The sequence below is a fragment of the Halichoeres trimaculatus genome, unplaced genomic scaffold (assembly GCF_033239565.1).
Source record: "Halichoeres trimaculatus isolate MK-OKI-2021-1 unplaced genomic scaffold, fHalTri1.1 fHalTri1_scaffold_5, whole genome shotgun sequence".
Lineage (NCBI taxonomy): Eukaryota > Metazoa > Chordata > Actinopteri > Labriformes > Labridae > Halichoeres > Halichoeres trimaculatus.
Window position 1 is genome coordinate 19,554,235 of NW_027437183.1, and position 27,166 is coordinate 19,581,400.

The 27,166-nt window shown below is 40.9% G+C and overlaps 4 protein-coding genes and 1 non-coding gene across 5 annotated transcripts in view; 3 read left to right on the forward strand and 2 right to left on the reverse strand.

The window, feature by feature from the left end:
* The first annotated feature begins 189 nt into the window (after nt 1–189).
* On the forward strand, nt 190–9,232 carry dgcr8 (DGCR8 microprocessor complex subunit). Its single transcript, XM_074669911.1, has 14 exons — nt 190–326; nt 654–1,623; nt 2,454–2,616; nt 3,848–3,990; nt 4,496–4,835; nt 4,916–5,113; nt 5,512–5,613; nt 5,851–5,949; nt 6,216–6,298; nt 6,443–6,543; nt 6,668–6,774; nt 6,868–6,995; nt 7,308–7,421; nt 8,151–9,232. Exons 2-14 carry the CDS (start codon nt 937–939, stop codon nt 8,232–8,234), a joined length of 2,349 nt encoding a protein of 782 aa, XP_074526012.1. The 5' UTR covers nt 190–326; nt 654–936; the 3' UTR covers nt 8,235–9,232.
* A 776-nt stretch (nt 9,233–10,008) lies between these two features.
* On the reverse strand, nt 10,009–15,469 carry trmt2a (tRNA methyltransferase 2 homolog A). The gene is given in 13 exon segments (XM_074669912.1): nt 10,009–10,478; nt 10,567–10,663; nt 10,750–10,866; nt 11,062–11,137; nt 11,949–12,071; nt 12,522–12,633; nt 12,733–12,848; nt 12,938–13,052; nt 13,169–13,350; nt 13,548–13,656; nt 14,163–14,405; nt 14,407–14,772; nt 15,377–15,469. Coding segments are annotated over 12 exon segments (1,830 nt in total). The 5' UTR covers nt 14,769–14,772; nt 15,377–15,469; the 3' UTR covers nt 10,009–10,300.
* A 722-nt stretch (nt 15,470–16,191) lies between these two features.
* Nucleotides 16,192–21,587, forward strand: ranbp1 (RAN binding protein 1). The gene is made up of 6 exons (XM_074671302.1): nt 16,192–16,373; nt 17,807–17,940; nt 18,087–18,244; nt 18,720–18,848; nt 19,114–19,182; nt 20,166–21,587. Exons 1-6 carry the CDS (start codon nt 16,359–16,361, stop codon nt 20,312–20,314), a joined length of 654 nt encoding a protein of 217 aa, XP_074527403.1. The 5' UTR covers nt 16,192–16,358; the 3' UTR covers nt 20,315–21,587.
* LOC141791154 (small nucleolar RNA SNORA77) lies at nt 19,859–19,988 on the forward strand. The gene has a single exon (XR_012598300.1). It is a non-coding gene; the product is annotated as a small nucleolar RNA SNORA77 (small nucleolar RNA).
* A 309-nt stretch (nt 21,588–21,896) lies between the features above and the next one.
* Nucleotides 21,897–27,166, reverse strand: part of zdhhc8b (zDHHC palmitoyltransferase 8b) — a 98,841-nt gene continuing 93,571 nt past the window's right edge. Inside the window, exons 9-11 of the mRNA XM_074670595.1 lie at nt 26,229–26,335; nt 25,057–26,120; nt 21,897–24,553 (exon numbers count right to left, since the gene is read on the reverse strand). Coding sequence (XP_074526696.1) covers nt 24,421–24,553; nt 25,057–26,120; nt 26,229–26,335 — 1,304 coding nt within the window. The 3' untranslated portion in view covers nt 21,897–24,420. The remainder of the gene's footprint in view (nt 24,554–25,056; nt 26,121–26,228; nt 26,336–27,166) is intronic.

Here is a 27,166-nt window from a genome sequence, read left to right on the forward strand (position 1 = left end):
CATTGACGTTACGAGTGTTTTACATGTTGCATGTGTAATTCTATGTACAGTCTGTGGTAATTCTCATAGACTAAAATATAGGAATACTGTCATGTTGATTGGCTCAATCATATCAGTTGACGTCGCAGGACGTGTTGTGATTGGTCGTCAGATTGATCAATCATTAAAATGCCGGTTCTTTGGGCGGGACTAGAGTCGGGCTGCCGCTGTAGTTTTCTTCAAGATGGCGGGGCAGCGAGCGAAGCAGTATGTCGAAGCGTCGAGAACTAAATGAGTAGGAAAGGTAGTTAGGTGATAAACAGGAGAAAGCGACGCTACTTTGATTTGTGAGTATTTCTATTATTGCAATATTTTAAGGTTAGTTGGAATATTTAACGGCTGCGTGGATGTAATCATCTTGTCGGCTGGTTGTTAGCTTAGTAGCTCTGATAGAAACGTTGATGGGGCCCTGCATGCTGCTCCTGAAGCGTGTTGCGATTCATTTGCATCTTCTTCCAGCTAAAATAATATAGTCCTATCAAAACCATATATTTTCCAAGTTTCAGTCTGTTTCCATCACTCGATTTTTGTAAGCTAGTAGCGACAAATACCTTGTCATTGTGAGCTAACCATGTTGCATCCTCTGACATCTGCTTTCTGGTCCTTCTCTCCAGCCCCCAGAAGAAACCAGTGGAGGATGATCAGTGCCTAAAATCCATATTAAGCTGAATGCATTGTGATTTCCAATAATTGAGACAGTGATTCTGAAAGCTGTCTACATTAATGAAAAGAACAATGTAGTCAGCTTAGCATTTTCACCTGTGGTACGTGGTCTATACAGGGATGTGCTTCCGCATGCATTCTGGGTTTAGATGAAAGATAGTTTTTCAACAGATCAGGTTTTAGATGAGAATAAATTTCCAGTTTTTCTGTAATTGTAGTAATTAAACCGATTGAATGGAGATAGATGACGTTATACCCCCTCTCCCCTTGGAGCCACCTGATGATTTTGGCCAGCATGAGGGCAGAGCACCTCCACCACCTCCCCTGCAAACGTCCAGTGACGCAGAGGTAATGGACGTTAGCTCTGGTGGTGATGGATACACATACACCCCAGGGGACGGGGAAGCCAAGCCACAGCAGCCCCTCAGCATGGGCTCTTTAACTTTCTGTAGCCACCTCTCAAATGAGGCCAGTCCCAATCTGCGGTGCCCTAGAACAGCTCGCCATGCTCCACCGGTCACCAAGTTTCTACCAGACCTCAAGTTGCTCAGAGATGTTAAGATCCGTGTAAGCTTCACTGAAAGCAGCAATAGTAAGGACAGGAAGGTTTTGTACACAGGTGAGGGTCAGGAAGGAGGAAGTGATGACTGCTTAGACAGCCTGAATGGTGAGTTGCATGACTTGACGAGTGAGCTGGAGGCAGCTGAGAGTAGCTCTGGAGCAGGAAGCAGAGCAGGTAAAAGGTCAGAGGAGTCTGAGGTAGACCTGGAGAACAAGGTAGAGTTTGCTGTCCTTGATGAGCTGGATGACTTTTACGAGAACTTCGTGGATCATGACGATGGAGATCATGGCGGCTTTAAGTCTGAGGTCATAATTCAGCAGGAGCAAGCAGATGACGAGGCTGTGACTTACTCATATGAGGTGGGTATGCTCCTATGTTTTCAGTGTCTATTTGTCATTAAAGCTACACAGAACAGTTATTTCTTTCTGACATAACAAATAATTCACATCAAATAAAGCTGTTACATTGCAAATTTTTATGTTTCAAGGACAAGAACCAACATCGCGAAAAACCTAACGACCACTCTTTTTGGGAGAAATCCTGAGATGATCGGCAGATGTAGCTGTGATACTCTCTTTACATTTAGAATTAATATTTGCCACCAATCATATCCAAAGGTTAAATCCCCAAAGTGGATTTGGTAATTAGTTTTTGTTTACATTTTTCATGGCAAAGTTTCACAGCAGGTGCTTTCTTAACTAGGTTAAAGGAAGCAAATAGATATTTTTAAAAATGCAGAAAGCCCATTGTCAGGATGGTATCTGAAAAGATTTCACTTGTAACCTTGTGTCTTCAGGGGCCAGGAAAATGTGCATAAAGTTAAAGTTTCCTTTAGTAGAGATACTAATATCATCAGTTAATCAAAGAGTCACAAAAAAGTATTGTTATGACTTTCTTGTATAAGCTTTCAACCCCAGAGATCTATTATGAGTGGCTTAGCTAGGATTAAACGTCCCATCGAGCTGCATGATTCACATCATGCTCCTTTTTCTTTTGTCATAAATGACCTTACAACTGAGATGCAAGGAGATGGATTTGTATTTCTCTTTCTCCCCACTTTCTCTCTTTCATAGCTCATTCCTTTTCATCTAATGTTTCACTTCAATAACACTCTCAAATGAAGAATTCACAGCTCCCTTAATCTGGTGACCCATCCCTCTCTTTTGGCCTTAACCGTTGATTCTTCCAGGAGGAGTTTGACAATGATGTCGATGCCCTGCTGGAGGAGGGCATGCCGGTCCCTAAAAAAATGCGTCCATCAGAAGACACGTATGGGGGTGACAGTGATCATCAGTCTGATGGTGAAGGAGGTGTTCAGCCCATGATGACCAAAATAAAGACTGTCCTGAAGAGTGAGTGGTGGATCAGCCAGGGTTGGATATTTGAAGTAACACACAATTGGATGTGGTTTTAGTGTTCGTTCTGACAACAGTGTATGATACTCACAGCTGCAGGTTCAAAAAAAATTGGATGTTAATAAAAACCTAAGATGTTAATAACAGTAAGATTTGATGGTTTGCAAATTGTTTAAAACCTATACTGGTTTATTTACAGTAATTGAAAATAGTGGGATAGAAACATTAAATGATGAAACTGAAAAATTGAACTGTTTGGTTAACAATATAATCTTTTTTTACATTTTGTCAAGTTTCAGATTTTTTTTTTTTTTTGGGGGGGGGGGGGGGGGGGGGGGGGGGGTTACTTTTCTGCTGCATGAATTCCTTATAACATCACTGTAAATTTCTGAGACCCGAGAGAACCTGTTTGTGGATCAAAGTGAACTGTTGTCCTAATTTTGGCAGACTTAGGATTTCAGCTGCATCCGCACTACAGTGTGGGGTCGTCTTTGTTGTGTTTGTGTTTTGTTTCATGGTGTTGCATGGTGGCAGGCTTCGTTTCAAACCTGGACTCTTCTGCTACAGAGCCAGGGATACCCATGCCCATTACGAATGCTGATATTTAAGTTGTGCTGGTAATGAGTCAGGTGGTGTCTTCTCTGTAGAGCAGAGGTTACAGTGTCCACGATTTTCTCAAAGAGTGTCTCATTTTGACGCATCAGACCACATGACGTTTTTTTAGTTTACCTCTCTTCATCTGTGAAGAGCATGGGCCCACAGAAGTTTTTGGATGCGGATTGATCATTACGTTTCCTCTTCACATCAGACAGTTGTACTCTGCCACAGATTAATTGATAACCTGTTCACAGTCTGTGGTTTTTATAAAAAGAAATTGAGCCTGTGTCGGAACTTCTGTGTAGGAGTTTCATTTTTCTCTTTGTTGTTTGGTTTGAACGAGTTGCAAACCACCAAAATCTGTTTTATCAACATTTAACAAAGTTATTAAATTATCAACAAAATATTGCTGTGCTGTGTGAACTATTTAACCCATTTGTGGTTTTCCGAAAAGGTAGAAAAACAAAATCAAGTAGCCATCCTCTCTTTTTTTACAGCATTTGAAGCTCAGAGCAGACATGCTTACGATGGTCTGTTCAGGAACAATTCTCTGCGTTGAAACGATCAAAGAAACTACAGCATGATCCCAGAACGTCATGTGTCACTACATTAATGATTCTCCCATTGGCAGGTCGGGGACGACCACCCACTGAGCCTCTACCTGATGGATGGATCATGACATTCCATAACTCTGGCATTCCAGTCTACTTGCACAGAGAGACCAGGGTCGTCACCTGGTCCAGACCCTACTTTCTTGGAACTGGCAGTATCAGGGTAAGACACAACACAACGGTCATAGCTCCAGGAGATTTGAGCTTGTGATTTTTCTTGCAATGGACAGGACCAGCTCTGGTATCATCATGCTGCAACAGAAACATTTGTCCCCAAACTTTGGCCACAAAGTTAAAACTGGACAGTCTATAGGGCATGGGTCTGCTGTGACTGATACTGAATATTATTGTATGCAAGTTTTCTCAGCACACGTAGAATTCAGCAACACATGAATTCTACTGCTTTATCTTTTCCAAAATCAAAAACTGCAAAACAGATAAAACAGAAGAGTCATACATTCAAAAGCTGTAAACATTCTACAGTTTGCACTGCACACTACATCGGCAAGTAGGCAGTCTGGAAAACAGCCTTGTCTGAATTCCTTGTAGGCCATCCATTTTTTTTTACTTCTTTTGTTTTTCAGAGGTGGTTTACACTTTTAGTATTGTCTTTTTATTGTTGGTCTAGAAAAAGTTATTTACATTCTTGGTTTTCTGTTTTGCCACAGAAACATGACCCTCCCACAAGCAGCATCCCTTGCCTTCACTACAAGAAAATGAAGGATCAGGAGGAAAGGGAACTGAACGGGGAGGTGACCCTTTCAGAAGTGTCACCTGTCAAACAGCCCGGGGAGGAGGCCAACAATGGAGATGGAGCAGGCAGGTCAGAGGCCCCAGGGATGGAGCAGGACGCCATCCAACCCTCCAGTACGACTGATGGTGACCCAGATGGAGAGGGAACCACTGATAACAACCTGCAGGCTAAAGAGTCTCAGTCCTTTGACACTGCACAAGGAGCCTTGGGTCAAGTCAAGGCCAAGGTGGAGGTGTGCAAGGACGAGTCTATAGGTAAGGGATTCATACTTATGAAAGACAGTTCAGATGTATCACTGCCAAAAGTCATCTGACCTCCTGAATCCTTCTTATAGAACTTGAAGACTTTCGTCAGTACTTGGAGAAATGCTTTGATTTTGAACAAGTTACTGTGAAGAAGTTCCGTACCTGGGCTGAGCGAAGGCAGTTTAACAGAGATATGAAGAGGAAGCAGGCCGAGTCAGAGAGACCCATCCTGCCTGCCAACCAGAAACTCATCACACTGTCGGTTCAGGATGCTCCCACTAAGAAAGGTAAAAGTTAGAGATGGTAGACTTCAGCTTCCCGAGATAGCAGAAGTTATTACCAGTAAACAGTGGAATATGAAGAAACAACACATTCAGCAAAGCAGATGTGGACTTTGACATATGAAGCATCAAGCTGCAAACACCCTTCTCATCTCAAAGCTGTTAAAATGCTGCATCACAATTAACGTAGCATATGTTTGCATTTTCATGAGCACAGCTTGTGTCATTTGTGTTCTTTAAGCCTGTTAGGTTAACTAATTTTGGATTAATTCTGTCATTTAGCATCACTTATCTACAGTGTCCCCAAAAGAACTTGCTCAGCATCGTTTCAAAATGCAGAAAAGAGAACTCTATCAGCCTGTAAGTACATTTACCTGTATTTAATGTATATTATTTTTCCACAGAATTTGTCATCAATCCAAACGGAAAGTCTGAAGTTTGTATCTTGCATGAGTATATGCAGCGTGTCCTGAAGGTTCGACCTGTTTACAACTTTTTTGAATGTGGTAAGTCCTAATTTCTTATGTGTGTATTCTGGGAAATTAATTTAAAAAGTCCTCACAACAAAAGCAAAGCTATTTGTTAGCATGGTACCCCTTGTGTTTGTTGTGAATTATAAATACATTGTGTGTCCATGGGTATGTGTGTGCAAATAAAACTGCCTCTGTCTCTTTAAATATTAAGGATTGATGATTACCTAAAAGCCAATTACAACGGATCAAACTGATTTTGTGTTCCCACAGAGAACCCAAGTGAACCCTTTGGAGCGTCGGTCATTATAGACGGAGTGACTTATGGCACAGGAACAGCAAGCAGTAAAAAACTTGCTAAAAATAAAGCTGGTAACTTTTCTCTTTACAGTATTTAGCTTTGACTAATTTGAAACTAACTCAGTTTAAAAAAAACATGTTAGAGGTTAGTGACACTGACTGGACCAGCATGATACGAAAAGTCAGATTAAGATCTGGAAAAAGCGCTGCTGGAAACAGTTTCCCTCAAAACTCATATCACGTTTTTACTTTTACAATAGATGGATGGTACTTTTAAGCGTGCTCGCTGGTTTTAGTAGTTGTTTCTTCTCTCACTCATAATCTGGCATAAATTGCAGCTCGAGCCACACTGGAAATCCTCATCCCTGACTTTGTGAAGCAGACGTCTGAGGAGAAGCCTGTGGAAGGGGATGAACTAGAGGTATGTTGTTTCCTGTTTCCTTGTTCATTGTTTGTATCAAGAATGAAAGAGTTTGCCAAAGAAGGCAGGTAGTGAGTGAGTGAGTGTTAAAATGGCTAAATATAGAACTTCTTTGCCTAACATTTAATGTTCTCTGGTCCACAGTATTTTAATCATATCAGTATAGAAGACTCAAGAGTGTATGAGCTGACCAACAAAGCAGGACTACTTTCGCCATATCAGATTCTTCATGAGTGCCTTAAAAGGTGAGCAGTGTTGTATTGTGTTAAAATTAAAGCAGCAGGTGGTGCTTCAGGTTAGCCTGCCGCAGTGACTGAAAACAACAAGGCAGCTGCCCTTCATTTTAAGCACTGTTTGATCCCCCCGTAGAAACCATGGAATGGGAGATACCAGCATCAAGTTCGAGGTCATCCCTGGGAAAAACCAGAAGAGTGAATATGTGATGACGTGTGGGAAGCACACTGTGCGCGGCTGGTGTAAGTACACCGTAATCGTCACCTTCTCCAGTGATGACACTGAACCAGATGCTGTGGGTTTTTTAATGATCATGTCTCTGCACTTCACAACAGGCAAGAACAAGAGGGTAGGCAAACAGCTGGCATCTCAGAAGATCTTACAAATGCTTCATCCTCATGTGAAAAACTGGGGCTCACTGCTACGCATGTATGGCAGAGAGAGCAATAAGATGGTCAAGAAGGTGAGCGCCCTCTTTCAACCTTTACAGAAGTGTTATCTCTGATCCTTAGTCACTGGCAAGAAGAGACTTTAAAGTCAAACAATTCCTGTACTAAATAAAATGTATTTCTGCTTCTGAGCCCCTTATTGTATGTAGTTGCATATTTTGTTGGAGCCAGCAGTTATATTGTCTTTTCTGCTGTATCAGTCAAACATTTTGCCTTATGAATAAAACAACCTGTCTTACCAAATCAACCCGTTGAACGTCAGTGATGTAAATTCTTTGACGATGCAGGAAAGTCTTCTAACTTGTCTAACATCTCATCCTTCACAGGAGAGCTCTGACAAGAGTGTGATTGAGCTGCAGCAGTATGCCAAAAAGAACAAGCCAAACCTTCATATCTTGAACAAACTGCAAGAAGAAATGAAGAAACTTGCTGCACACAGGGTGAGGAATCTTATTTCAAATGAGGCATTCAAAACTTCAGTATCTTCTTTTGTGTATCAAAATATCATTTCTGAACTGCTTATTCTGACTCAAAACTATTTTAATTTAAGTGTGTAGATTTTTACTGAAAATACATTTACAATAGAATAGTTCTTAATTGTCTACCAAAGTGGGAAAATTGACTTTGGCCCACCAGCACAAGACAGACAGCGCTACCCCATAGGCTTCTGGGGTTTTCCCACAATTTTACCAGCTATTTTTACTATTTTGTTCAGCTTGCCCTGTCACTTGTAGCTTAAGTGACCAAACCAATCACAAAAATAAAATGTCAAGATGCTCTCAATGTGAGTTGAGTACACAAGCTCTAAAATCTGTGGTGACTCCAAGACAGCTAAGTTTCCTGAGAAGATCAAGTTGCTGTGAGCTTTTCTTTAGAATAAAATCTGTTTTCAGAGAAGCTCAAGTGACTGTCAGGAGCTGTTCCAAGATATTTAAAGGTTTCTACAGTTTCAACAAGCTGACCACCGAGTAAAACTGGCTCTATTTGTATTTCACGTGTAAATCAAAGTGTTGGCCAAAGCAGATATTCTGACCTCACAGGCACAATAAAAGCATTTTAAAGTGACATCTTAGAGATAACTTAAATAATGACCTAATTACACAGCCTATGCATGAATTGATTTTCAGTTTTTCACGTTTTCTCTGTACCTCATAATTTGATGTCACCAGGAGGAAACCAGGAAGAAACCCAAGATGACGATAATGGAGTCTGCCCAGCCGGGGAGTGAACCCCTCTGCACTGTCGACGTCTAAGTCTCTGAATCACTGATGAACCACAGCACTGAAACCCGGTCACTGTCAGACATCACACACCTCTCACCACCAGTCACCTGATTATGCATCACTGAGATCAAATGGCAATATAGTTCCACACCGACAAGACAAGTAGAGCAGCTTCTCTCACTCCTGCATTTTAAAGGTTTCCGCTGATAGATTAACAGACAGTAGAGCAAATATCGTCTACCTCTCTAGATGCGTCCTCACTATGGCACAAAAAAGAAGCGCTCCAGTCTGCAGAGGAGTCGATAACTTATGAACCACAAAACAAAAGAAATAATGCATGCTTTTTCGTCGCTACAGAAACACTGCACAACTTGGTTTCGTTTGAAGTGTCGTTTTAAACAGTCAGAATCTTTTGCCTACCAGCACCTCTGAGTTCTTTTATGTGTGCTCAAAGTATTTGAAAGGGACTACTACAACTTGTGTATTTCTACCATTTGTTGAATTGGAAAGCAATGTTACTTGTTTATTGGATATTTTAATGGTTGGTGTTATGGATGTCATGGTTGATGAAATAAAATATGCCGTTTTCTTTTCTTTGGAACGGACAGTCGCTGTCCCGGATTGCACGATTCAAAACAGGCGTTGTGAAGTGATGACTTTTCAGATCTGTTATGCACTCGTGTCCTGTCACATGTTCTGTTGACTGATGCTCGTAGTACAGGATCAACTGCTGATGAAAGATTTAGGAGTTTTTGTATTTGGAGGGAATTCTCGCCTTTTTATTTTGCTTTGGGAAAACCAGAAACCAACGTACTCCTCCTAAAAGCCTGCAGTAAACCTGAGCCCAGATGTGCTCAGGGTAAACCGAGCATTTCTTGAAGCTAGCTTTTGATAATGTACTAATATCGCTCACACAGACTAACAACTTAAACATTTCAGTAGCTCTTCTTTTTGGTTCCCAGCAGAATTCTCATTGGCTACATGTTGCCTTAGCTAGTTTATGCCGTGAAGGGCTCAGAGCATAGCAGTATATTGGACCTAAAGCACTCTTTGAGCAGAAGTGGAAAGACCAAGCCCCTTCTACTTCTTTGAGCATTTATTCTTTAGCCAGTTAGTATTTTAACGAGCATAGATTGTAAAAAGAGCAGAGATTTAGGAGGGAAATGCCTACAGCATGTGCAAATTTGTACAAGCTGTTGTAATTCTTTATGTTGTCTGCGTTTGCCATCGTCACAAACCCATTTTTCCAAGGCAGCCTTGCAAAATGTAGTTGGTTGACTGACGTGATCAAAATCCAATAGTTAATTAGTCCAACACAAGCTGACAAACTGTGTATACCAAAGCTTACATACAGTCTTATGCATTTTCTAGAATAATCTTGCTAAAAAGAAGAATACATAGACGCGTTAGTTGCTGGATCAAATAGACACTGCTGTGCAATCTCTGTGAAGTATCAGCCTGTGGTTTTTTCTACCAGATAAAGATTCATAAAGGACACATCACAGTTTAAACACAAGGCTGTCGTGGTTATTGTAGAGCGCTTTAAGAATGTGCTTTCCCCTCTGTGCGTTTGACGTCTTGCCTACTGTGTGTCAGTGTGAGGAGAAAAAAAATAATTGCTTTTACATGTGTTGCTGTTGAGTTGTACCAATGAACCATTTGAGATGTTGCTGCCGAGAAAATGAAGTATGTATTGCAACCTGAGCTCATGACTTCAATTATGTTTGTTATGCAAAATAAAATGTCTTGACTAATAATGAGAGTGGTCTTTTATATCCAGTATATATAATGACAGTGAAGCAGTGGGATTATATTCAGTGAATGTTTATTTATGTAGTAATTTAGGAGGCTTCAGGAGACAGGAATGTTCCCTCAAATGAAGCCAACATGTTTCTCAAACATGGAAGGCAGAACAGGCAGAAGGATTCAGTCCATAAAGCAAATGTATTTGTTTTGTATTAAGAGAACTTAAAGGGACAAAATGCCTAAAATTGTATTTTGAATGACCTGGCCTTTAAAAGTTAAGACTTGAGCCTTGCAGGTAATTAAACAAATGACAGCAAATAAAGCAAGAAATAATTTTCATGTTTTCACGGCTATGAAGTTGTCTCTTCCCGAGTGCAGCTGGTCTTCTCCTGCTGGGATTCGTAGTCAACTCTCTCCAGCAGCAGAAGCATCTCCACATGCATCGTCTGAGGAAATAGATCCACAGCCATGGCTCGCACTGGACGAAATGGGGTACCATGAACTCTGTTTGATGGAGCTCTGCACAAGCTGAAAGAAAAAAATCCAACATAAGAATCTGACTTTCTGAATTATAAAAAGTTTGTCCTTCCTTTAATCTTTCAGCAAAATAGCTCACTCGATGAAGTTGTTCATGGCTGCTTTAGCGTTGCACGCCACATAGACCAGCCTTTTTAGATGCTCTGCTCTCCTGATGGCAAGCACTACCTTGGAGTCTGTGATTGATGAGACAAAAACTCACTGTTTTTAGTTCATTTTAAGGTTTGTGAATTAAAAATACACATTCTTGGTGTTTACTCACGCAGGCCTGCCCTCGGTGGATCCACAATAGCTGTGAGGTTTGGTGACACGAGAGCGTTAAGGATGTTTGGAAACACATCCTCTGCTTTTCCACAGTGGAACTCAACGTTACTTAGACCTTCAGATTAAACAAAGAGACTGATCACAAACAGGGAACATTTCTACTTCATTATCAACTTGGAGCTCAACTTGAACATAATTATAAAAGTAATCAAGTACACATAACACTTAAAAAATGTTTTTCTAACTATGTCCAACAAATAAATATGATTCCAAAGATCACTGTCTAATTTAATGCTATTTAACATCTTACCGTTGAGTTTTGCATTAACTTTGGCATCTTCTACCGCCTCCTGACAGAGTTCAATCCCAATCACCTTCTTTACCCTCTGGAAGCAAAAATCAACACAAACATCAAAGTTAGTGTTCATTGTAAGATGAACAAAACATTTGAAAAGACTCTTTCATTGTCAACATGAAACAGTTGTTTGAAAGTTAATTGTGCAGGGTAGTGTTCAACAAGTCAATCAACCACTATTTCATGTGTACTGCGTTGCTTTTGTGCAATGACAAATAAAAGTCTGTTCTATTCTAGTCTATTCTATTCTTAGATTCAGTCTGCATCCCTAAAAACGTCACATTGATTGATGCTGTGGGAGTAAAAAAAAACACTAGCCCCAATACTGAAGAGCTGATGTTCATGATAAACCAAGAACTCTGGATTTAAAGTTTTATGTGACAAGAAAAAATCACTGAGCTGAGAATTATGAAGGTGGATAAGGGCCATGTTACATAAAAAAGTAGAAAAGTAAATTTATAAATTTACAAGCAAAGGTCATAAATTTACAAAAATAAACTCATTAAACTCAGACTCATTATCGCAGTCTAACGCAATAGGCTACCAAAAGCTCTAAGAAATGTAGTATGAAAAAAAAAAGTATCAAAAATAATTTTGATGACGTCTCACCTCTCCTGGGTGAAGCTATTTAATGCTATTTAATATTTCTGTATCATATCTTGTTGGTGCTGCAGTTTGCAGATGTTTCATTCGAACAAGAGCTGGCTCTGCATAGAGGTCAACGGAAGTTTCCCTGCACCCAAGACGGCTCATTTTGAGGAAAATACATTTGCTGTGATAGCAAAGAGGTGGAAAACAGCCTGGTAATATTCTGCGCACAGAAGTAAATTTACTGATGTGACCTTGGCCAGAGAGATGCCGATGGTCCCGGTTCCACAGCACACATCCAGCACAGTGCTGTCCTGATCCAGCTGAGCCCACTCCCCCACCGCTGAGTACAGAACCTCTGCTGCTCCCGTGTTCACCTACAAGAAAACACACACACCAACTCATCGTACTGCTGCTTTGCGAAGCTTTGCATCTGTGTTTTCATACAGGAGGAACTTCATGGTAGCTAAATGAACAGCTGGTTGACATTGAGCTTAGAGTAAGAATTACTTCAGCTTAAGAGAAGCATTCACTGCTTCCAGATAGAAGAGCATGATGAATTGTGCTGTACATAAGCTAAAGCAGTATCTGCAAAGCTCATCCTTAAAAAAAATAAACACTGGAATGGCTCCATAATTGATCTTTAATAGATTCAGACTTGTATTAGCCTTCTGTTTAGAAAATTCTTACAACACCTGGAACACTTACACCACTTTTGTATACAGTATATCAATCAATACAAGCTAAAGCGCTTGAATTACATGCTGCTGAGATGGTAAAAAAAGAGCTATGAGGCTTCAGAAGTCTTTGAGGTAAAGGTGTCTGACCTGGAAAAAGGAATGAGGAGATATTCTGAACTTTAGACCCAGGAGCTCCTCGTGAATGCTGCTCTCTCCAGACACCAGCTCACAGGGCAAGTCCTCCAGGTTCGGAGAAGTCCTTCAAAGAACAAAGAAAAAAATCAATGTGATCCTCTGAGGATTTTCACAGCCTTTTCCTAACACCGAGAGAGCTTAGAGAGTTTATATTTTTTTTTACCTCTGACCCTCTCTGACAAAGTAAAGAGAGGTCACTCCACTGTCTTTCCCCTCTCCTTCAGTAAAGTAGTTCTTCATGGAGCTTTTTAATGCATTGATTTCTTCTTCTTCAAGTTTCTGAGAAACAAAACGAGTAAAAGATCAGAAATAAAAGCATCAACACATGAGTTTGTTTAAGACACAGAATGACTGATTAATTTCCTCACCTGTGGGTTAAAGAAAGCCATAGCCATGGCCTGTTTGGTCCTTGTAGTCCGCACAGTCAGCTGCTTCCAATGTCCTTCATAGGTTTCAGGACTGTACACGGAGTATGGTGTTGTCCTGTGAACAGAAGAACATTACATGTAACAGCAGAAAAGCATAATCTTCAGACAGGGAAATAAAAACCCAAGGACACAGGAGATGAAAGATGAGTCATGACTTTATAATAAGAACACCTGATGAACTTCTGAAACTCGCTGACCACTCTTTTTGCCTCAGCTGAGACATGACATGTCTCAGCTGGTCCCACCACAGCACAGGAGCCGCCTTTATATTTCCCCAGACGAAAACCGATGGTCTTATCCTCACCGTCTGCACCCACTGAAATGAGGAACTCACACTTGTTTCTGTACTCCGTCTGTAACAACACAGGAAAATAAAAAAAACAACATTTTTAAGGGTTCTGAACACAAGAAGATCAGTCCTTACATAACTTATCTCACTGTAGTCTTTAAATATGCAGTGATACTGAAGTGTGGTAGCTTTTTCTTTCAGCTTTTTTTTCTTATATAAATATAAGATGAACTTGTGCAAATACAATCATTGTAAACATACCTGTTCAGGAGAAGGTCGGATGGCTTCCAGGGGACAACACATTTTGTTATATTTCCCTTTTTGAGCAAACAGCCAGGGTAGCAGGGCTTTGTTGGTGCTGCCAATCTCTCTGAAAAACAACATTTTTGTGCATTTGCTAAGTCCACAGAAACACAAAACTCTTTGGCTTAATACACTGATTGTAATTACACCAAATTATACATAATGCATAGAATATAATAAAAAGGAATAAATAAACATTCTGGCTTCTGTACCTCACCCTACAAAATACACATATATATTGGTGATACAACTTAAACATTCAATCATCTGAAATGCATGTGTAAGTGTGGAGAAATGTTACAACCTATTCCAAGTTATGTGCAAAACAAACATCTAAAGATCTGACTGTTTTGCTGTACGACCACAACTAAGATCAGGTGCAATGCACCTAATATTAGGTTTGGAGAGGTGCATCCAACACATCTCTGCTGATTGGCTTTGTCTTGCTTATGTTTCAGAAAATATAAGTATGCATACAGTTTGTCTTCTGAAAACATTACAGCACATCTGAAATGGAAAAATGTTTGTATATGTACATTTTCAGAGAAACTTAAAATAAGACTCTCTACTTACTTGGCTAGCCTCTGCAGAACCGCCACCACCTCCTGCTCCTTCCTCCTCAGCTGCTCCTCATAAGGCACGCTCCACAAAGGAGTCACCACATTGGCAATCTGGACACTGAGCGGCTCCTCAGGCTCCTCCCCCTCTGTACGTTTGGATGGTGGCTGCCCTCCGGTGGCCTCTCCTTCCTCCTGCTTCCTCTTCCTCAGGATGGGGTCTGCTTTGGGTTTGGCCAGCCTGACACTCAGAACCTGGCTTCCACTGCATGCCATGAACCATCTTCATCGCCTTGTCTCGCTCTTCCTCATTCTTGAAAGTGACAAAGGCAAAGGTCTGCCTGCCAAACAGCTTGATTTTGTGAGGGTTGAGGCTGTGTTTAGCCAGGAACTTCTTCAGATCGTTGAAGCCGATGAACTTTGGGAGATTTCTTATTTCCACTTTGTAGATCTCAGACGTGAAGAGGTCAGTTTTAATGTAGCGGTACACGCTGGGGTCCTCACTGCTCTCCCCCTCAGCTTTCGTGTCAGATTCATTGTTGGAGTCTTGAGGGAGCTCATCAGTCTTCTCCTCCTTTGATGGAGGAGGATCAACCACGGGGCTGTCACAAACATCTGCCATTTTTCTGTATGCGTTAAATTCAAAGATAAGTAGTTAATGTTACATTCGAACCACTTAGCATATAAAAAATCACGTCTGGATAATGTCTAGAAAGATGGATGGAGCTTAAGAGAATTCTAGGTTAAAAAATACTCAAAAGAAGAAAAGACTGTATATTGACCTATTAAAAAAGTCTGCAGGGACAAGTTGATAAAATGTATTTATAAGCATATGAACATGCACCTATGTACGTTTTTCCTCGATTGAAAATATTAAGATATACTTTGATTTCAACAGATTTTCTTCAACAATTGAAAGATGAGCTCAATCTTCAAGTGTGGCTACGGAGATGTGACTTTTAAACAACGCAGCTTGCTTCGGTTTTAAAAATTTCTCTGTGCAGATGCAGAGGAATAAACTTCAGCTACACCAGGCTGAAAAAAAGTCTTTGATCACTTGCAGTCTACAGGGTGGATGATATTACTGTGCGCATTGACTGGCACTCTTCATGATTATTCAAGAATGATACCTGAGTGTCTTTTAAGCTATATGGCCGTTTTCTGTTGTGTATATTATTAATCAATGCCAAATTCAATGTAAGTTCACGGTGTGTTAGTTATGAAGCTTACCTTCTTCTATTTACTCTTAAACACTCTTCTCTAAACTGTACAGGGCGCCGCCATGTTGATTTGACCACGTGCGTTCAGCGACGTTCTCTGAACTTTTTAAAGCGACAGGCGTCAATTTTTGAGCAACCATAATTTACATGCTGTTTTATCATTTAACCCCCATTATAGTATATAGTAATATTGTGAATTATTCTTTTTTTCTGCTTCAACTCTTTGAAAATTTTGTTAATTTTCAACTTTCAGTAACTAAATTTCCATGAATCATTTATTCAGAATTTCCAGTTGAAATATCGCTTTCATGCATGATAAAGTGACACAAAGTGCTGTACTTACAGAAGTAATATAATAATATGAACATGAATAACACGGATAATGGTAAAAATCAAACAGAGTAAACTCTTTTCTTGGTTAATGAAGAGTCATTGCCACAAGTTAGCAAAATGGAAATAAAAACTCAGTTTTGTGAAGAATAAAGAAATAAAACAATTGTGTATAGATTAGAAAATAAAAATTATCATAATAATAATAACAACAATTGTTAAGATTTGAAATTATATATATATATATATATATATATATATATATATATATATATATATATATATATATATATATATATATATATATATATATATATATATATATATATATATATATATATATATATATTGTTTTACCTTTTGTAGTGCTTCTGAAATTTAGGGGTTGATGATTGATATGACTGGACAAATATTTTCGCGCTTAATTTTATGTTTACTTCACTTTATTTGATTTTAACAACAGCTATATGGCGCTGCTTATGCCGTCCCTAATGGGGCGGTGCGCGCGCTGTCACAATGTGCGCGGGCATACGGGCATACGTAGGAAATTCGGCGCGCGAAAGCTGTAGAGCAGGAAGTGAGAGTGGCTGAAGGGAAACGGCGGCCAGACTGGGTTTGAATCTATCAATCTACTCCCATAATCTACAAACATCTACATTACTATGGCAGACCCAAAGGTAAGACTTCTTGATTTAAGACATCTAGATTATGATACACGATCTAAAGTCGGAATTAAGTCTGAAACATATGTTGTATTTGCTGTAATTTGTCTAAGTTCGCAAAGGAAGCTGCGAGACAGAAATGCCGACAATGATTTGATTTGTTGTTGCTGTAGTGATGCAGCAAAAGCTCATATACGCGTTGTAGATGGTACAGAGTGTGTGAGAGCTGGAACACGTTCTTATCGAAGTACAGAAATGTTCAGGATTTACTGCACAATACTTCCACTTATCACTGACAAGCTGTGAAGCTTTCTGAAGTGTGCAGGCAGTCAGCACGTTAACGGTAGCGTCATATGGATCACTAGGTGAGCTAATGAGCGCAGTGATGTTAGATTGAACTTATCGTTGTCGTTAGTTATTAAACAGTGCATATTATGACATATCTTTAGCCGGCTAGATTACTTTAACAGGTGATACCATTATCTTTGCCTTTGTTAGCCGCAGTTCAGCGGTTGCTAACAAGTTAGCCAACGTTGACGTTAGCCTCCTGATAGGAGGCTGGAGCCAGTGACTTCGTGTTTTCTTATTATCAGGTACACGGTTAAGATGTGAAGATGTTCATCATTTAATTACATATTACTCGGCTTCATATAAAAATCCCATGGTTGATCAAAGCGACACGTCGTGGTGACTTAAAGAAAACGAGCCAGCTTGCGGTTAGCATGCTAGTGCAAGGCCTGGTTTGGCAGACTGGTGACTTCTCAATGAGTTGTTGCCACTAAAGTAAAGCTAATCAACGTTTTGTTTATAAAAATTAACTGAGAAACACACTAATATTCCTAATCTTAATCTATAACCTTATTACTTTGATCATAGCCGTTTTTAATTATGTTAACTCTGAAACAGTAGAACCACACGTTGGTAGCTACTGCTACTCTTCTTCTGTGGCTAACTTGAGGCGCAAAGACGCCTTTGTTACTTTGGGGAATTGCCAACGAACGAACCTGCTAATGTGAACTGTAATACAGCGTTAGGAAAATCAAATCATAGAGCTAACTCGGATTCTTTTTCTCAAAATGAATCAGCGTACAGTTCTTTTATTTTTATACGATGTTATTTCCCTCACAATGTTTGTCCTTAACTTGCTTCAAAGAATTACGTCAAACACACACCTGCATGAAAGCCTCAACACCAAATAATTAAAGATGCTAAGGTCAGCAACAACCATTTACCATGACAAAAGGTTGACTTAACTGATGAGCTCTTAAATCCCTCCATTCAATCACCCATGGCCTGTTGTCCAAGAGTTAGAAGTCACTTTGTCACAGGGAGGTTTAAAGCGTTGCCCAGACCTGCACTAAATGCTTTTGTCAGCTAACTAGCTCTGATATCAGCCCCTATTAAGTGTACTTTTTGTTTTAATTAGTTAATCCATTGCTTTCCTCTAGGAACAGGAAGACCATGACACCACAGCAGATACTGCAGAAGACTCCAACCATGATCCCCAATTTGAGCCGATCGTGTCCCTTCCTGAGCAGGATGTCAAAACATTAGAAGAGGATGAGGAGGAGCTCTTTAAAATGTGAGTTGCTCACATAAAATACTGTTATGTTTATCCACATGTTATGGCAGGGGTTGGTGCACACATGAGTACCAGGTTAGCCATTCACATTAATATATTCATACAAATTGCATTTTCTAAATGGTGTATGACGTTGATTTTCCCAGGCGGGCTAAACTTTACCGTTTTGCCTCTGAGAATGACCCACCGGAGTGGAAGGAGAGAGGGACAGGTGACATCAAGCTGCTGAAACACAAAGAGAAAGGCACAATTCGTGTACTGATGCGGAGAGACCGAACCTTGAAGATTTGCGCCAATCATCATAGTGAGTCATGATCGCAAACATTCAGTCCAGGAGTTGTTTTAACTCCATGGTAGACTACCATATAAAACTTTGGTTTCCTATAGTCCATAAAAATCTATTACACAGTGATTTACTGATGACACAGTGGAACAAGACAGATAACTATTTGAGACATTTTCACTTGTGTAAGCACCAGATTTGCTCAGATAGCTTTACAGTCATAAATTGTAAATAATCATTCCCCTTGGTAGTTACAGCTGAGAGGGAGGCAGAAAACTGAGAGTACTAGAATTTGTAGTTCCCAAACATTGACTTTAGATTTTGGTAAGAACATGAACAGATAATGTTTCAGGGGAAATAATTTATATATTTTTCAAAAACAAAACGGCTCAACTAATAGTTTGCAACAAATAAAAGCCATGAATTCCTGAAGCATATTTATTGTGCATTTATCTCTGTCCTCATGTAAACTTTGTCCTCATTTTGTGAACTACAGTAAGTCCTGCAATGGACCTGAAGCCCAACGCTGGCAGTGACAGGGCGTGGGTGTGGAACACACTAGCAGATTATGCTGACGAATGCCCCAAACCTGAACTCCTGGCAGTACGCTTTTTAAATGCAGAAAGTGAGTATTTATGTATTTCATCCAGTAAAACGCTTGAAGGGTGCCACAGGCAGTTATAATTTGGATCATGTTGTGATGAGACTGAAGTGAGTAGCAGCTGTAAGAAGTCTATTTTCTGCAGCTGAACTTTGGACACAATCCAGCTGCAGTTTTCCTGCTGGTTGATCCGGTTTATCTCAATTTCTTAACTCAGCATGATTAAGCAGCCTCATTGGCTAACATATAACAGTATGATGTGATTATTCTCTCTGTGTTCTTTCCGCAGATGCTCAGAAGTTCAGGGCAAAGTTTGATGAGTGCAAGGAGGAGGTCAGAAAATATCAGGAGGAAACAGGTATGCAAATCAAATCAAATATCACTTTCTCCCAATGAAATGTTCATTACTACTGCAGAGGTTTTACCTTTTGGAATAGTGATCTGAGTAATGTAAAAAAAAAACTATTGACATAAAAGCCATCTTAAGAACTGCTTTTGAGGTTTGAATGATGTGATTCAAAACCTTCTATGGAGGTTTCGGTTTAAACCAGGCGTCATTTATGCATTACAACTGAGCAAAGCCATCAGGATAAAGTTCTGCCAGCTTTCACCTCAGTATGTATGCATCAGATGTTTGTCTCCCAATGTGTGATTCCACATCACATTCCTGCATGGCACAAGTATGAGAGGCCACTCACAGTATGACTCTATGATGACCCCCCCCATACACACACACACACACACACACACACACACACACACACACACACACACACACACACACAGACACACACAGACACTTAAACACTTTGACATGCACACAACTCTGTTCTGCACTGCTGGCTCCAACCATACACATGACCACTGACTCCCCTCCCTCCATAATGCTCTATTACCATCTTCAAAGGAGGATCATAGGAGGACACACTGTGCCCCAGCACCATGTGTTTCACATGGCAGATGAAGAGTAATTAGTGTAAATTTCCTGCATGAAATGAAGGAGCCAGGGGTAACGTGTGGAGTCACATGAGAATGCAGACACACTCTGTTCTTTGCTGCACACTCCAGCCTCGAACTTTTTCTGTCTGCTACATGACCATGCAGAATTTAACACTATACTGGCTTTGTGGAAAGCTGGTGCCGTTACGTTCTGCTTACAAGCTATTTTTTTCCATGGGTGACAGTTTTCGTATTGGTGTACAAAAGCTAAGGTCTTAATGAACTAAATCTTTTAAATAAGTTAATATTGATTTATAAAAAGGCAGTTGAAGATGTGCAACTATACAAGAACACTCTCCCCCTCATCGTTTTATTAACCACACCTTTCCGCTCCTGCTGCAGGTCTCACTGACAGCGCAGACAAAGTGGTGGAGAAGCTGGAGGAGCTTTCGGTAAAAGACGTGGCTTCAGAAGGAAAGAAAGAAGACAAAAAGGAGACTGAGAAGAAAGAAGATGAGAAAAAGGAGGTGAAGGCCGAGGAGAAGAATTGAGAACCGAGAACTTGCTTTGCTGATCTTCAAATTATCAGTTTTTCCTCTTTTTCTACAATAGACTCTAAATGACTGAATTTGGACACTTGCATATTATTAGTTTTTTTTTTATTATGTTTTGCCTCAAGATCACAAGTCCTTGATGCCACTGGGGGGAAACAATCCAAGATAGTGAATTAAATGAAACTGAGAAGCCCTTTCCATCCCACCCTTCCTCTCTGCACCGTGGAACGTCCCACTTTGCATCAGTCATCCACAGTTCGACATTACTTCTGACAAACTGTGAAAAGAGGCTTGTGATAGCGATAATTCCCACATTGGGCTAACTTTTTGTTTTGTTATTCTGAAGCAGAGTTTGTTTGTAGGGGGAGAGGATAATGTAGCCTGCTTGTTAGCAGCACAGGGTCAGGGACCAGGCATTATGGAGGTGCATTGTCAGTTTAAATACCTTTATGCATCCTGTCCACTGTCCATGCTTCCACCAGTAGACACACCAAGTAAGGTGAAGACTTTTCAGTGGATGCCTTGTAGAAATAGTTTATTCTTGGTTCCTTTTTGATTCAGTTCTGTTTGGAACTGAGCGCAAGAGGAATTCACTCCAGACAGTTGAGGGACGTCAGATTCACGCTGCAGATCGCAGCCTCCACTGATCGCTGACTGACCGGAGATCAGATGCACTTAGCTAAGCATTTCTTTTTCTTCCTATTTTATTTCAAATATCTGAAATCATAAGTCCAAAGTCAATGGTTCAGCAGGAAATAAAGTTTCTTTACACCATAACATTCCCAGACTTAAAGCATGTAGAGTTTTTGTAACAGAGTGTGCCCTATCTGACCTGTGTGCTCCGCACCCTCTCCTCTTCTTCCCACTAATTGAGTTCTTAACCTTGCCTCTAAAGCGCATCTAAGTGCCAGTGCATCTGTAAATACATGTATATGGGAGAAATGTTACTTTTCATTTGCACCCAAATGATTTGAAATGTTTCCTCCACCTTGGAATAAAAGCTGTCAAAGACCACGTTTGCATTCGTAAAAGAAATTACTTGTGTCCTTGGGCAGCTTAAGAAATGTGCAGCTAAACTTATACAGTACCATTGAGACCGTTTAACAAATGAGCAGGGTTCTACTGCTTTGTTTGGCAGACAGATATCTTTATCTGATTTCAGTTTTGGTTTGAGGTTTGTGGAAGCTAACAATATTAACTGTTGACCATGGAGGAGTTTAAAGTGAAAATGGACAGGAAATTGGAGCTGCACAATAAACATGTTCAAAAATAATCCCAGTATGGTCATTTCAAATGAACACATTGCTGATGTCTGGATTCACCACTTTGAATTACTTTTTCTCAATTAACATGGATGAAATTTAATTGTGGTGCAGAGGCCTGGGTATGTAAATGAGAATGAGTCAAACCTCAGAGTCCATCGTATTTAACTTCATGCAACAACAATGTATTGTCTTTAAAAAATTGTTAACGTCCTGCCGACCTAAATTAATAACCTAAGAAAAGATTAAACTTCATTAGGGAATAAAACAATTCACATTCACTCAAAGAGTTCGAAAGTTTTATTTACTCTTCTCAGGTCATTGGGAAATAATTCCTCTTCACAAAAATAGGAACGCATGTACATTTATAGTATATTCTATATTTTCCATACATATTGAATTTTTTATTTGAGTGTCAGGAAACAGAGTCAGCTTGAAGCTGACGGAACAGATTCATTGCTGACTGTCAGGAATGATCCCTGACCTGCAGTGAAGTCCATCCCTAAAAAAGAACGTTGGACTATAATGGCAGTCATCTTAAAGAGGAATGACATCGATACTGTTCTGACGCGAGGTCAAACTGGGGTCTTGAAAGTCATGAGAAATTATCAGGCAACTCAGCAGCTAATGGTCTGTTCAGGTGTTTCAAGATGTTCCAGTTGGTTGCACCATTTATACTCTGACCCATTAGGTTGTTCATTGAGTAGCCCTGTGTACCACAGAGGCATTATTAAACAATCCACACTAACACGACTTTACAGAGAAGCCTTTGTAACCTCAACTTACTGATTTCATGCTAAGGCAGCTGGGTGAGACCTTAGAAGTGGGACCAAGGGATGAAACTACAGCCTGCTTTAATAACATCCAAACTCTACAGAAAAGCAAAATCGACCACAGTCATTGGTCACTGTGCTCTCGGCAGAATCTATGACAGGAGCAGAAAAGGGAAGGAAACCTTTAAAATGTAACATAAATGATCAAACCAGTTTTCTTTAACTCTGGCCTTCTTCCAAAACCTCTTTTAACATTTGAGCTTTTATTCAGTTCCACTCACCTTCAAGTGTCACTCCTGTGTTCAATACGACACATCAGCTGTATCGTGTTTTACCTTCATGTATAGCAAAGCCACTGAAGGGAAAACAAATTTGGCCGTTAGAAACTTCAGTAAAAGTTTCTCCGCATCAACCTTTTTTTCTCTTTCCACTTCAGGAGCTTTTTCTGTTTCAATTAGCTACATTACATAAAACACAAACTCTCCTCTCAGAAGGCCACAATGGTTAATCCTTTCTGTACATATCTACTTCTTTACATACATGTCAACTTCTGGCTTCTTTTCTCATATTCAGATGGTGTCAAATATAAACAAAAGCTTCCCACTTTGCCTTCCTCCAGAATACTTTCACTTCATTATATTCAAAATAAAGAATGAAATGAGCTGCAAAACAAGCTCGACTTTAACCCTCTGAGTGGAGATAACACTGACGCTGTACCAGACAGCTGCTGCAACTGAAGTGATGCATCTTCATCACGTCACTGTAACATGATCATGTCACCAGTCACTGCCTCTGAGGAGTGAATAAAGGAGTGTGTCACCAGACAGCTTCACCTAAACACATTTCAGTATGGGTTACTTTGTTTTTAACATGCCACTTCTTTAAATCACACGTCTTTTAATAACATTTTATCATCCATTTTTTTCCACACTGCAAGGTAAGATCAAGCTACATTTACTTAATGGATCTAACTTATCATAATCTAACTTGTGTGCTGACTTTTTATCTTACCAACAACAAAAAATACTTCACTCTAAGTAAAACATCTGTTTCAAGGCTTCATAATGTGTATAAAAAGATGTATCAAACATATGTTTTAAGGGTTGGGTATATAAAAAGGAAACAAACCAAATAAAAAACCTACAAAATAAAACAAAGAATGGGCAAGCTTTGCCATCAATCCTCAACATGGGACCAAAGCTTTTTTTTCTCCATACCTTTCCAATTCTTATTATACAGCAAAAACATAACTTACATCTCACTCTTTTTGAAAAAAAAAGGACAATAAAGTTGTAAGGCCAGACTCTTTCTAAACTTGGTGAAACCTGTGAGGTTGAGGTCAAATCATCTTTGAGAGCGGTAGAAATGACCAGCACTTGTGTCATGAGCCATTAAAGAGGGGCTACGCCGTCCTCGGAGGGAAACATTCATGTGGAATCAGCTCCTGGTTGCAGTTTATCCTCACATTTATTTTCTTTTTTTAACCCATGACAAATTTAATGAATGCAACCATCAGACATTATTAGATGACTTTCCCTCTCATCGTCCCTATCTCACTTTACTCCACCAGTGTTTGCAGTTGATGATCTAACTTCTCAAATCTGTACATCTACACCAGTTATGCTGAAACAATGCAATGTAAAGCACCTTGACTTCTTGAGGAGAATGATCCAGAAAGGACTCATATTTTTTTTTAACAGAGGACCTCAGTGTTTGATATCCTCTGCTCCCAGCGCTTCCTGGAGCAAAGTTTCTGTTACATTTGGAACAAGTCGATGACCACAGCTCATAAACAACAGTAATTAATCGACAATCTGTTGGACGGCCACAAAATGTTAACAACAAGACACTCCTCACACGTATCAACTCAAAAACCACCTCCTCCTGTACAAACACACACAGGTATTTGGCTTGAAAAGCAGACAGATCCTTTGATTGGATGATAACTCCAAAACAGGAAGTGCTTTGTGCACCTGGTTGGCTGTAGTCTGGACTTTAAAATTACAGCCCGCAGAGAATCTCATTGTAGCAGGATGGCTGTCGTTGGATGCGGATGAGGTGTCCCATCTCACACTGAGATCTCATACGTGGTGCCTCCCACGCCTGTCACCTTTTTGACGTTACTGTGGCGACTGGGGCTAAGGGCGGCCCCGTGGGCACTGGGGTGGCAGTCCATCTGCCCGTTAACTTTCATGGCCTCTCTAAGTGGAGAGATGAGAGCAGAGAGTTACTTGACACAAAGAGCCAAAGTCTTTCACATGACAAACAAGAGGGGCTGTGCCAACACGTGGGTTAGTTTTGTGAAGCGTGACTGTTAAAAACAGGAAAAGACATGATTCTCTGAGTTAATTATTTAGTGAATGAAATGACTTTGAAAAGTTAGAAAGAAGAGAAAAGCATGCAAAGGAAATGGAGATGAGAGGAGTCACAACTTTATTCATCCGACACTCATGCAACAATACAAAAAATGATGTTTTACTAGAAAGGCAAACATGTAAAACAGAACAACTCAAACCACACAGTACTTCATGGATAATTAAACAAATTACAAATATTATTCACAACACTACACTGTGCCTCAGGACTACAACACACTGGTGCCCATGCTCTGCTGATTGAGTCCAGATAGTGTGCAGGTTTCCATCAGTCCCTGTTCAGTACAAAGCATGCAGTCCCTCAGGGTGAGTAACATTAAGATTCATACCTTGGGCCCCCCAGACGAGGGGAGTCTGTCCTCTCATGGGCATTGATGTAGGAGAATTTCTGGTGTGAGTAGGAGGGGGATCGGGGCATGGCAGGGGAGTGGGGCTGGTGGGCAGGGGAGCGATAGGGGCCATCCGGGCAGGTAGCCCTGCTGTGGCTGCTGTTGGAGCTACTGTGATCAGTGTGAAGGGAGGTGGATGAAGTCCTGGGGGCACGTCCCAGTGTGGAGCCAGCATGGCGCAACACGGGTGTTCGCTGGCCATAGGTTAGCCCGACCCCCATCAGATTGTCTCTGGAGCCTCCATAGGCAGGAGGTGTTGGGCCTCTAGAACCGGGGCAACGAGGCCCATCGGGGTAGCATGCATTGTGGGATATACCGTAGCCCCCGTCAAAAACTCCAGAGTCCTGGGCGTAGATATGGGTCTGGGAGCGCCCACGCAGCATCTGCCGCTTCTCCCTCTCCTCCATCTCTTTACGCTCCTGGATGGAGGCCATGATGGTCTGGGAGAGGTTGTCATAGCGCACAGGAGATGGGTCCCTTTCCCTCAGGTGAGGGGAATGCCTGCCCATCCCTCTAGGTGGCAGCACTGGACTGTAAGTGGGGGCAACCTGCTGCCTCTGCACCTCAGGCTCCCGGATGTGGCACATTTTGGTGGGCAGGTAGGGCGAGTGGAAGCCCATGGAGGGCATGGCGCGGTGGGCCATGCACTCGCTGGCAGTGGCAGGGGAGATGCTGGGGTTGAGCAGACTGTCATAGGACAGGCTGCCATTCCTGTTGGAGAGTGTGTTGGGAGAGAAGACACTCTTGTACGGGGTGGAGGTCACCGTCTGTGGCTGCAGGGCTGTGAGTTGGCCTTTCTCTGGTCGGTGGTGACCTTGCTTCAGGCTAAGGGAGCGAGAGCTGACGGGGTCAGAGTCCAGCTGGAGAGGAGAGGACTGGAAGGTCCTGTGGAGGGGAGCGTTGGTGTATTCAGGCATGTCCAGGTTTGGCTCGGAGCGGTAGTCATGACCACGGACTCCCTCCTCTAAGATGGCAGAGGTCTTCAGGTCATCTGCCATGATAATCTGAGGGGCAGACAGCAGAACAACAAGTCCAATCTTAGTCCCTGCCATATTGTAGGTACTAAAGTACATTCTTTAAATGTTATCGTTACCAGATCCAAACTATCTTACCTTCTCTCCCGCAGTGTGGTAGTGGACTTTGGGCATGGTGCCAAAGGACGGCCTGTATTTGTACATGGCCGGAGTAGAAGGATGGGTCTTACCAGAGAGAGAACTCTCTGCAAAAAGACAGAGAAAGAAGAAACAAGTTTAACACTTTAGAGATAAAAAAAGAAAAGGGTTCCCTGGTGCTGATTGAGAGTTATCTCTAAGATTTAAGACAACACCTCAGGCTGAATTGTATTATCAGAGTGAAGAGCCTGTAGGGATTGGGTTCTTGAAACTTGTAACAAAACCACTCCCTGCATAAGAATGAACAAATCTATCCGGTAACTGACAAAAATGTGTCCTGCAAAATCCAGCTGTCAGTCCTTTGCTATCCCTGTAAAACCTGAAACCTCAAAGTGAGTAGTTTTGAATGTTCATCCTTAGTATTTCTGAAGAAAACATCAAAATTCTTCATGAATTTCTTTGCAAAAGGGAGGCTACTGAATAATGGCTGAAGTACCTCGAAGATCCACCGAGCAGCAGTAGTGCTCCTTGGAAAAGCATAAAATGTTCACTCCCTGATCAAGTGGTCCAGGAGGCATTGGGGGGACTCTGCTGTTAAAGGTCTACATTTTATATCACCAACACCTTGTGCTATTGAATGAGAAACAAACACTGAAAAATGCTAACACTGTAGCTGCTGCAGCATTTCCGAACATACAAAGGTAGCCTCCAAATGTAGTCCATCATTTTTATCTAATCCTGATTCCAGACTATATTGTTCTCCTTTGATTCTATTTCAGGGAGCTTTGTTGCTACATGCCATCAGAAAAAGGTGGTGATTCATGTTGCAGTGATTCACTCTAAAATCTCTCTATTGTACCACAAATCAGGTGCTGATTCAGTGAGCAGGGCTTGCCTTCCTTGCTACAAATCAGGCCTTTCCCTCAGCCTGGCATAAA

Excerpts from the sequence above, each read along its gene's own strand:
- dgcr8 (XM_074669911.1), top strand. The coding sequence starts at position 937 with ATGGAGATAGATGACGTTATACCCCCTCTCCCCTTGGAGCCACCTGAT. Across the intron at positions 3,991-4,495 it reads TTGGAACTGGCAGTATCAGG|AAACATGACCCTCCCACAAG; the intron begins GTAAGACACAAC and ends GTTTTGCCACAG. Across the intron at positions 4,836-4,915 it reads GTGCAAGGACGAGTCTATAG|AACTTGAAGACTTTCGTCAG; the intron begins GTAAGGGATTCA and ends TCCTTCTTATAG.
- ranbp1 (XM_074671302.1), top strand. Across the intron at positions 18,245-18,719 it reads GATTTGCGCCAATCATCATA|TAAGTCCTGCAATGGACCTG; the intron begins GTGAGTCATGAT and ends TGTGAACTACAG. Across the intron at positions 19,183-20,165 it reads AAAATATCAGGAGGAAACAG|GTCTCACTGACAGCGCAGAC; the intron begins GTATGCAAATCA and ends CTCCTGCTGCAG.